Here is an 11,439-nt window from a genome sequence, read left to right on the forward strand (position 1 = left end):
AGTAAATGCGCACACGATGCAGCCACAGCCTGATGCACCAGAGCCCTTCAATAAAAATCCCCATTTACTCTCGCAGGGAGGAAACCTGGTCACCAAGATGAGGAAATATTCTTTGGCAGATCGATGCACATGCCGCCCCCCAACCAAAGCTGCAAACCTCAAAGCCTGTCCCGCCCCCGCGCGCTCAAAGAGAGGGTGGGACGATGCGTGTTCCCCACTCTGTGACAGCCGGAGAAGAAAGGGGCAAGGTAAAGCCGGTCAGCTGGAAGATGGGCAAGGCTGGCGCACATAAAACACAGCCGCGTCCTTTGTACGTTTACTCCGATTGTGCTCCCTTCCTCCCAGGTCAAGGTGCACAGGAATGCAGCATCGCTCGCGTACTTGAGGCTGGTTCCTTCTGGAAGCTTGGCAGTGTTCTTCTTCAAGCCCCCAACTTGCCCACCCCCGGCAATGTATGTGAGGTGGGCGGGGCATAACAATGAGAGGGAAAATGTGGGCAGAGGCAGAAAGATGGCTGCGGGGTTAACGGCGGCAGCAGGAGGAGGAGGCGGTGCAGAGAAGCGAAAGAGCCCTTCAGCCTGTGCGCTCGCGCTATGGCTAGCGGTGGCTTTTGCTCTTGGCCAGTGTGAGGGCTCCTGCTGTTCTCCAAGATCTAGGCTGGGGCATGTGGGGATGGAAAGGGGGTGGGGCAAGCGCCCTCTCCTGCTTCGCTTAGCCACGTCCTGCGAGGCTGCGAGCCTTGCGCGGGGGGTGCAAACGGTGGCAGCGGGGGCTGTCTCTTGGAGGGGGAAGTGGCCAGTTCATTTAAGGTCGATTACGGGATTGAGGGTGATGCCCGACGGAGAAAGGCGTAAGGGTGGAGGAGGAGGAGGAGATGAACTAATGCTTCAGAAAGCTGCACGTTGTGGCTCGCATTTAATTGTGTGGGGCTGAGGGCGGGGCGCTTCAGGCAATGCCATCCCTTCTCTGTGCTATGCGCCGGTAAAAGAAGGTTACGGTCCGAAATGGGTTCCCCAGGTCCGTTCTATTCAACGGGACTGGCTTCTGAGTAAATGCGCTTTGGCTTGCAGCATTCTGTTCACCGTTCTCTATTTTACACCTTTTTTGTAACCGTCACGAAGGAAAATCTTGGGAATTTTGCTTCAGCCTTCAGGTCTCCTGTTTTAACGTGTTGAGAGAACTGGCTTCTATGCATTGTCTCCTGGGGCTCAGTAAGATGATTAATCCCAACTTTCCTTTTTGGGTGCAGCTGGTGGCTTGGTACCCCAGTTCCTTGTTGGGGCTGTATCTGCACCTGTGGATCAAACCAGGAAGCAGAAATGGCAAAAAATGGTCCAAAGAACCAACGTCAGCCTGTTACCTGACTTATCCCATTTCCTTAAGTGTGCCCTTTCAGTGGGTGCAGTCAGGGAATGGGTAGTACAGTCTATAGCAGTTGTGATAAGTACACAGAACAGGCAGCCAATTTCACAGCTAGACCTATATCTTAAGAAGGGGAAATGTACAAGCAAAGAAATACTTGAGAGCATAAATCCTCATGGTACTATGTAAAATTGAATGTGGTATTGCATCAAATATTTAAAAATAAACTTATTGCATGCTTAGAAAACCCCAGAGTTTGATCCATCCCAGAAGCCCTCAGTATTGAGCTCCAGTACAGAGTGAAGTTACCTGGGCACAGTCATTAACCAAAATGGAGACAATAGTCAAGAAATCATAAGAAGGCTAGGACCGGGGAAGGCAGCTATGAGAGAACTAGGAAAGGTCCTCAAATACAAAATGTATCATTCAACACTAAAGTCAGGATCATTCAGACCATGGTATTCCCGATCTCCATGTATGGATGTGAAAGTTGATCCGTCCCAGAAGCCCTCAGTACTGATCACCAGTACAGAATGAACATGGAATCAAATATCTCTGTGGAATGTCATGCCCATGTAGATTCATGTGGTCAATTACTAATTTTCGCTTTTATAAAAAGTAAATATTTTGTTAGGTAGTAGTCAGAAATATAAAAGAAGTCTGTGAGTGAAAAGACTTGGTAGTCTGAAAGTGTCTTGTGTGTTTTTCTGCCCAAAGAGACAAGCCATTATATATATATATTCATTTTGATTCAGCTATGACCAAACATCTTCTGATAACCAGATAAGCACACCTGAATCGATAGATCATCTTTTAGATTTTGAGAGAAACGTTTAAATTTTTATACTGACATTGATGGAATGTATTACTAAAATCCGCTTATCCCTAAAAGCCCCTTGGTATTTTGGCATTATTGATACAGCTAACTAGTATGAATTTTCAGAAATCTTTCTAGGAAAGCTGAATATATTAAAGTTACATAACAATCTAAAACAAAGTAGCTGAGGTTAACTTGCAGCATGATATGGTAGAAATTAGATTCTAAATTTTCCCCATAATTGTATTATTGCAGATCAGTTGAGTTTTGGAAAATTAGCTTTTGCAAATCTAGAAGTGCTTTTATCTCATTGTACTTCAGATGATGAAATCATTTGTGATGAAAGAGCATGGATCCTGTGGGGGAAGAGTTTCTTAACATTTAATTTGAATTTTATACATTTATCAAATTTTTATTCCATGTTTCAGGACAGGTTTCCAAACTTCAATATAAAATTATAACTAATTACAAAATATCATAAAATTACAAATCAAAAATAAAAACAGTGAATGAATCAACAGTAGAGAAGATATGTATCTGTGGAACAAATACAGTTATGATGTCAGACTGTTACCCTTAGTTTGTCCTTTATGTAAAAAAGAAAAATCAAGTAAAAATGGCTCTTATCCTTCATTAGAAAAACATATTACTAATCTAATAAGAGGAAAATTAGAATCTGATCGATGGCAAAAATGATTTATTACATCCAATGGAGCTATTATTTAATTATAATGTATATAATTACAGACAGTTATAGCCCAATCTTAATTTTTGCAGTCCGGGGACAGGTTATGTACACCTCGAATACAGTTAAAACAATATCTTTCATCTCCAAAGGCTGTCCTAAAAGGTGTGTCTTGACCAGACATCAAAATGTATGCAGTGACAAGTCTAGACACATATGCATGTTTAGATCATAAACTTATGTTGAATTTGAAAGAAACCAATCCTCTATGTTGAAAGTGTAATGTTCAATAATCTATACGCTCTACAATTCTTTTTTTCATTACTTGTTTTTGCCTGTTTCTTATTAACACAATATGTTGATATGTCCACTTGCTCCTCTCCCAGGGGGTCAAACCATTCCTTTGAGGGCAACCCTCCCCCAGCAAAAACAAACATTCACTGATGACTGTACCCCTCCTCCAAGATGGTGGTAATTGAGGCCAGTGTGTGGGCATAGAATGGAGAGCAAATAGGCTTTAATTCCTGTTTGACCCTCTGGAGGTACATGCCCTGGCAAAGGGTAATGAGAGAGCCTGGCTGGCTGCCTATGAGGACACTGAAGTATGTACCTGTCTCCAGCTAAAACATGCAGGATTCCAGTAAAGGGTGTAAACAACAGTGGCTTTCTATTCAGCAGCCATTCCAGCATCCTATCACAAATAAGTATTTGTGTTCAGGTGAATACTCAATAGTTAAGACAGCATTCTCTAACCGCTTCATCCATTGCCCTCCCAGGCTCTACTGACAGGGCAGAAGCGAGGGCAGAGGAATGTTCTGCACTCTGACTTCAATTTTTTAAAATACTTTTCTTCGCCTCCCCCATTTGGTTTTCCCCTCCCATTATATCTAATGGAAGGGAGAGATTTAGACATGTTCAGAAGTGTGTCTGAATTTCCCCATGGTCTGGAGCCATGACAGGGGACTGGATGGTTGCTTCTTGGTGGGCCTCCCATTTGGCTCATGCAATGTTAAGAGCTCCATCATTAATCAGGCCACTGATCACTGGAGAGGGAGGCTCCAACATTAGATCTCCCTCTCTGATGTCAGTCTCCAACTTCAGAGGGATAGATCCAGTCCATCCTATAGCCCCTGAGATGCCCTCCCAGAGACCAAATAATTGCACCTCAGTTGTACTAGACTGAAAAGTCTATTACATATACAGTAAGTGGGGAGATGATAAATCTGTTTGTCACAGATTATTACTTAATATTGAGTAATAAAGGTTAAGTGAAAATGCACACCTATGTTCCTTTTCACATCATCCACCATCATACTGCCATTTTTCTCTTTCTCACTTGGTGCTTGGTATCTCAGAGTCTGGACACTGCCTTACTCTGCTGCATGGGACCTTTTAGGCTAAGTCATCAACATGCAAAATTCCTGTAAAACTGATTTTTAGTAAAATATTGTTCTGACTGTTAATGCAGCTGAATTTATTAAAATTTTGTTATATTTTAATGGATTTTGTTGTAGATTGCCTTGAGATGTTTTCATAATAGGCGGTTTATAAATACTTTAAATAAATCAATAAAATCAGGCTGCTTTATGCACAACTTTCCCTAGCTCTGCATTTTTTAAAAAACTATGCAATTTTATTGCTTGTAAAGGGACCCAGATGACACCTTGTTCTTCAGCAGCAAAGATTGCAGATGTTGAAGAAGTGTCCTTACCAACAGAACTGTTTGTGGAGTCTGGGACAGATGCAAAGCTTCCATGCACATTCACATCATCAGAGGAGATTAGCACTGCAACATCTGTTACTTGGAGCTTTCAACCAGAGGGATCAAATTCTCGTCCCATAACAGTAAGCATTAGTGGCTGAGGGAAGGCTAGATTTGCTTAAGAATTTGTGGTGAAAGTGTATTACATATTTTTACAGCACAGCCTTACTTTTTGTCAATAGTCTGACAATCTTATTATAACTCCTGTCTGTGTCTTGGAGTAACAGCATTCAATAATGGCCATATTCTACCTGTCCTCAAGTGTCATCAAAAAAGTGTAGCATTTGCACTGCTTTGTTCACACATTTCTTCTCTTGGTCTTTCCCCTTTATTTCTCATAATTACTCCTTCTAGTCTCTTTGTGGCCTCTCAATAGATGTTTCCTTACCCCATAAAACTCAGTCTCAGACAAACAACCCCGATCCCATACCTGTTCACTTGGAAGTAAATTCAGTGGGGGTTACTCCCAGGTAAGTATCCATAGGATTTATTATTTATTTATTAGATTTATATCCTGCCCTTCCTCTCAGTAGGAGCCCAGGGCGGCAAGAATGCAACCTTAATCACTAGTTTTCCCCACCCACCTTCCCAATTCTGTTTCTGCTTTGCCTCCTTCCCTTTTAGGTTTAACAAAGCCCTCTGCAAGAGCTTGTAGCTTGGAGGGTGATCTCTGTGTGTGTGTGTGTGTGTTTCTTTTAACTGGAAAATTTCTATCCCACTTTTTGCCATACAGCACCCAAGGTGGCCCTTTTCCTTTCTTCTTCATTGCGTGTGGCATCTCTTGATTACTTTGGTCTTAGAAATGGTAATCTTTGCATGTATGGGGGTCTGAAATGAAATTTTTTTCAACTGAAAACACATATCCTCTGGAATTTAAAGACCGATGTCTCAAGCTGCAATCCTGGCTAAACTTACATACTTGATAATAAGGTCCTTTGAACTCAGTGGGATTTACTTCAGTTTAAACATGCCTAAGATTGGGCAGAAAGTCAGAGAGACAGCCTTCCTAAAGGCAGTTTAGCTGGCTGCATCTGTGTGTGTTATCTTCTCTGAATCCATGGAACATCGTGCATAGAATCCAAGTTCTATGCAGTCAGTCTTTGTGGTGCTGGAAACATCCGCTCAATATTACAACCTGGAAGAAAAATTAAATATTTGTTCAAAGTTAATGTGTTTATTTTTATGATTACAGTTTTTCTATTATTCAGATGGGAAAGAATATAATGGAAGGAACACACAATTCAATGGCCGAAGCACATGGGCTGGAGACTTTTACATGAAAGATGCATCCATCAAGGTAGCAAACATGCAAGCTATAGACAATGGCACTTATTTCTGTGATGTTAAGAACCCGCCAGACATAGTTACTGAGCCAGTGCAAGTTGAAGTTAAAGTTTTGGAGAGAGTGAAAATGTTGAGCCCTGGAAGAGCAGCAGCAACCCCTGGAAGTACCACAACCACAACCACAACCTCTGGAAACATTTCACTTAATGGGGTATCATTTTGGCCGCTTGTCCTTCAATGCTGCTGCATTTTAGCATATTTTCAAAGCTGTTTGTTCTGAAAATAAAGTACACCTCTTATGGTAATTAGAATGTTCACCAATATGTTTATTTGGACACTTAGCAATGGGGTTGGGAAGGACTTGCAATGAGTTGCAGTATACAAGTCATATTACATTATCCAGTTTAAAAATTAAGTTAATTAAAATTTACTAATAGCTCATTCCCCATGGAAACCTTAATCCTGGTCCACCTGTCAAAAAAATTTCTGCTCCCTAACTTTTTACTGTCTCTTGAGACAGCTGAGGTCCTAGGTGGGACTGGAGAAGACCTGCCCTGGGAACAAGAACCTGAGCATTTGAGTGCTTGCTTGCTTACTCCTCTGGGTTGCTGTCTGTGGAGACAGCTGAGGTCCCAAGTAAGTGCTGCAAGAACTGGGACTACCTGCCTGATACTGACTTCAGGGAGAGGCTGCTGTCAATCTTGCAGCCTCTTGCATGAGCTCCTGGATGGGTCAGGGGGCATAAAAGCCTAGCTGCCCTTGGGTGGCGAGTCTGCAGCTGGTGGGATCGCTACCGAAGGGGTGACACCTAAAGGGTTTGCCCCTTGGGGAGTCCCTTAGGGAATTCTGAGGGTGAGGATACTACCCCCTTCTTTAAAATAAAAAAAACATTCTAGAGGAGATTGGTAGTGGGAAGGGCATATGGTGCATGTGCAGTTGCTGCAGAGGGTGAGAGCCTGTGCAGTGAACTGAACAATAGGAGAAAGTTGCCTGATGCCTTCAGAGCAGAGCTTGGAAATTTTACTTTTTTGAACTACAACTCCCATCAGCCCCAGCCAGCATGGCCACTAGATTGGGCTGATGGGAGTTGTAGTTCAAAAAAGTAACTTTTCCAAACTCTGCTTCAGAGTGAGAGTCTGCAACTGGCAGAAGGCTGGCCCTCCCTGGGTGTAAGACGGGGTGGGTAGATGTGCCCTGTGAGAAAGTTATTGAGTGGATCTGCCTGTTCCCAATTCTTTCAGAGGCCTACTGGGATAACTGGTTCAGGTAGGTTTTGTTGGTGGGCTCTTGTTGGGTCCATATAAGGTGTTTAAGACGAGTCTTAGCAAGGAGGAACATGGGTGATGCCACCCCAATTTCAGTGATCATGGGTAAAGGGAGGTATGGCCATGGGGAGGTGGTGAGCTACCACTAAAGATGAGGGCAAGTCTATGTATGCCTTGTTCCTCTCTCCCACTCCTCTCATGGACAGGTTCCTCATTGCTTATCTGCTGTGCCCATTGGCCTGTGTATGCTGTTGTTTAACAGCAGATCAGTACACAATAAGACCACACTCATCTGATCATGGATGAAGGTGCTGATTTAGCATGAATTACCGAGACCTGGGTGGGTGAGCTGGACAGAGTTGATCTGAATCAGCTTTGCCCACCTACATACTCGGTGCAACACCAGCACAGGCTGCAGGGATGGAGGGGAGGAGTTGCTGTGGTCTATAGAACTTCCATCTCTGTCACCAGGAAACCACTCTCTTGGAGCTGCCTGTGTCGGGCCAATGAGACAGTAAACTAGGGTTACCGCTGATGTACCGTCCACTCTGCTGCCTGGCAGCTTCTCTAACTGAACTGGCGGAGGCCATTTAGGCTGTGGTACTGGAGAAGCCCAGAACAATAGTCCTGGGTGATTTCAATGTCCGTGATGAGACTGCCTCTAGTGATCCAGCTAAGGACTTCATGGCCTCCATGATGACCATGAGGCTGTCTCAAGTTGTCACTGGCCAGATGCATAAGGCAGGGCATGCTCTCAACTTGGTTTTGCTCCAGATGGAGGAAGGAGTGTTCTAGAGATGGGGGGATGTCACCCCATTGCCATGGTCAGATACTTCCTGGTGAAGTTTAGACTCATGGCTCCGATCCTCCCCTGCAGGGATGGTGTACAGATTAAGATGGTCCACCCCCGGAGACTAATGGAATCTACAGGATTCCTGAATGCCCTGGGGGAGTTCCCAGTAGATAGAGCAGGTGACCCTGTTAAAGCCCTTCTCACACTGTGGAACAGTGAGGCATGTCTGCTCTTGAAATGGTTGCCCCAAAACGTCCTCTCTGTCATTGTGGAGCCCAGTTTGCACATTAGTACACCACTGAGCTAAGGGCAATGAAACAGGTTGGATGGCGGCTAGAGCACAAGTGGCGAAAGACATGATGTGAGGCTGATTGGGCACAAGTAAAATATCATAACCATGCCTACTGTGTGGCAGTGAGGGCAGCAAAGAAGGCCCACTTCTCTGTCACCATCACATCCTCAAGTAGCTGTCCAGTGGAGCTTTTCCATATTGTCAGAGGTCTGTTGACATCAACTCCAGGAAATGGAGTTTTAGACTTTTGGAGGCCCACTGTGAATTGTTTGCAAGGCACTTTGAGGGTAAAGTTGCTCACCTCTGTAGCAATCTTGATGCCCCATCAACATCTACTGTACTCCCCAGTGAGGTGTCCTGTGCAACATCTGCTGCAACTTCTTGGGATTGGTTTCAGTTGATGCGGCCTGATGATGTGGACAAGGTGCTTGCAACAATGTGGCCAGCAACGTGTCCTCTCAATCCTTGATCTTCTTGGGTTATTAAAGCTTGCCGATGGGGTTTGATTGAGTGGAACCAGTGTGGTCAATGCGTCATTGCAGGAGGGAGTGGTTCCAGCCTCCCTGAAAGAGGTGGTGATCTGACCACTCCTGAAAAAGCCCACCATGTACCCATTGGTTTGTGACAACTACCGCCTGGTCTCAAATACCCCCCTTTTAGGGAAGATGATCAAGAGGGTTGTGGTGCAGAAATGGCAAGTACTCTTGGATGAAACAGATTATCTTGACCCATTGCAGTCTGGGGGCTCATCCAGACGACTGTATAATGTGTGACATGATCGCTTTGTGTTCTCATTATTTTTCGGTCATCCAGATGACCTCGCGCACTTTTGCGCATTTTCGCGCAGTTAAATCCACCTTGGCATAACTGCGAAAAATGAGATTTGCTTTTTTAAATCGGGAATCATCCGTTGTGCCTTCAGCCGCTCGGATGCAATACCGCGGACTTTACAGCTGTGGGCAGTTCTTGGGCGGTTCCTTCCCTCATTCCCAGCCAATCACGTATTTCTACTTTTGCGCATGTGCGCGAATGTCTGGGGAAAGCCCGGGAAAAGGGAACCAATCAGAGCAATGGTCCAGTGTTGGGGTGGGCTCTGCAATTTCTACTGCACAGATACAGGAAATATTGGCACAGGAATATCTCGCATTAACGTACTCGATGGGACCAGAGCGAGTACGTAAACCGAAAATGTCCTTAAAGTGAAGCACTACCTTTTAAAACTTTTTTTACCTCTCCTTCATGCGGAGCCTCAAAGCCCCACACTAAAGCTTCTGCTTCTGTGCTGCCGCGCCTCTCAGCTGATCATGCCTCCCAGCTGATTTGCGGTGCCACGATCGCATCTATTTCCACCCCCACGCACTAAAGCCTCTGCTGCTGCGCTGCCGTGCCTCTCAGCTGATCGCGATTGCGCCTCCCAGCTGATTTGTGTACGTTAAGTGAAGGTCCGTATAGTGGGGTATTCCTGTAAGCGGTTTGCTAGAGCATCACGCTGCGTTTCTAGAGAAATAAGTGGAATTGCCAGCCATGTGTATCTCCAGAAACGTTAATATGCGTAAAGGTGGAAACGCATACAGTAGATTTTGCGAAATATCGCAAATACAAACTAACAGAAATACAGGTATTATTGGCATATAAGTGGTTTGCACGTTTCTTTTATCAGTGGGAACACCGCAAAGCCTGTGCTGGCCGCTTCAGCGCAGCTTTGCACGGCAGCGCGCAGGGCTCTTTTCTGCAATTTTAATATGGATTTATGGGTGGGGGGAGCGAGTTGTGTAACTAGGGCGCCCTCATAATCTGCAGGGATGCTTTGAGCTCCCCTTGCATGAAACTGACTGTTCCCTGATCTCTTGTCAATTTCAGAGGGGAGATTTTTTGCTTGTTTTTAAAAAATCCCTTTTAAAAATCAGCACGTTAACCTCACGCAAAGTCAACATGACGATGGCTTGCCCCATTCTCTCTCTAACCCCCCCCAATACCTTGCAGAATTGCCTGGATCTCTCAGGCTTTGCACAGCAGCGCGCGGGGCTCTTTGCCTGCATTCCCTGCCCGAGCCAAGAGCAGCCACCCACGGGGGGTGCTGCTTGCTTCCTTTGGGGGCAGCATTCCTGGGGAGGAGCTGGGAGCCGCAGCCAAGCACTGCACTGTATAAAAGCTCAGCAAAAACATATACATTCATTTTTGTGTAATATCGAAAATACAAGAGTGGCGAGCAGCAAGGAACTCCATTACTGACACAGGAAATTCAAACTTTTGCGGTCTTATGTTCAAGCGCATGCGTGTTGCTGATTGTGGGTGAATGGACGGAGGAGCACACGTCAGATTTTGCACACCAATTGGCTGGTAGTGGGTTGTGTCGGAGGCAGAGCTGGGAAAAAGCAAAAAGAATGTGGGGGTCCTCCCACTGCGTGTGCGGGTGCGAAAAAAGCGGGTTTTTTACATCGGGAAAGAGCAAACAAACAGGTGAGTGGGGACTGTCAGATGACAAAGCGGATATGAAAAACATGGATTATCCCGCTCCATTTGGATGAGCCCATGATCTGTGATTTGATGATAAAGGGTGAGAATTGTGTAAAATTATGCAATTTGAAGAGCAACCATTTTATTATTGTTGTTGTTGTTGTTATTTAATTTGTATCCCGCCCTTCCTCCCAACAGGAGCCCAGGGCAGCAAACAAAGTGCTAAAAACACTTTAAAACGTCATAAAAACAGATCTTAAAGTACATTGAAACAAAACAGCATTAAAAACATTTTTTTACAAAACAACTTTAAAAAACTTCACCGGAGTTGCAAGTACAAAGTCTTTGCTGGGTCGGAGTATTCATAAATCTCCCATCTAAAAAAGCAGAGGGCATAGTGTGAAGTCGTAAAGCCGTGAATGATTTTCTCAACGGTGTCACTGTTAGAAATGTAAAGTAGTGCTCCATGCCAAATGTTGTTTTATATAGCGGGTACCAAATAGAGTATGACATTTGGGTAACTGAAAAGAGGAGGAGCGAGAGGACCGGGAAAGAAGTTAGACGTTCTTTGATGAGCTCTGCACTCCAGCACTCTGCAAGCCCTGGCTCATTGCTTCTGAACAATTTTTATTGCCTTTTTGAATTACAATGAATGGCTGCAGTTTTTAGGACCTTTGCAAGCTCCTTTTCCAAGAATTTATATGATTCTCCACCCCCTGGAG

General features: G+C 44.6%; 1 protein-coding gene across 1 annotated transcript; it reads left to right on the forward strand.

Annotated features, from left to right (window-relative positions):
• Nucleotides 1–508: 508 nt before the first annotated feature.
• On the forward strand, nucleotides 509–6,190 carry LOC133385304 (myelin protein zero-like protein 1). Its single transcript, XM_061628030.1, has 3 exons — nucleotides 509–625; nucleotides 4,513–4,709; nucleotides 5,819–6,190. Exons 1-3 carry the CDS (start codon nucleotides 511–513, stop codon nucleotides 6,188–6,190), a joined length of 684 nt encoding a protein of 227 aa, XP_061484014.1. The 5' UTR covers nucleotides 509–510.
• Nucleotides 6,191–11,439: the final 5,249 nt, after the last annotated feature.

The sequence above is a fragment of the Rhineura floridana genome, chromosome 5 (genome assembly GCF_030035675.1).
Source record: "Rhineura floridana isolate rRhiFlo1 chromosome 5, rRhiFlo1.hap2, whole genome shotgun sequence".
NCBI classification, from domain to species: Eukaryota; Metazoa; Chordata; class Lepidosauria; order Squamata; family Rhineuridae; genus Rhineura; species Rhineura floridana.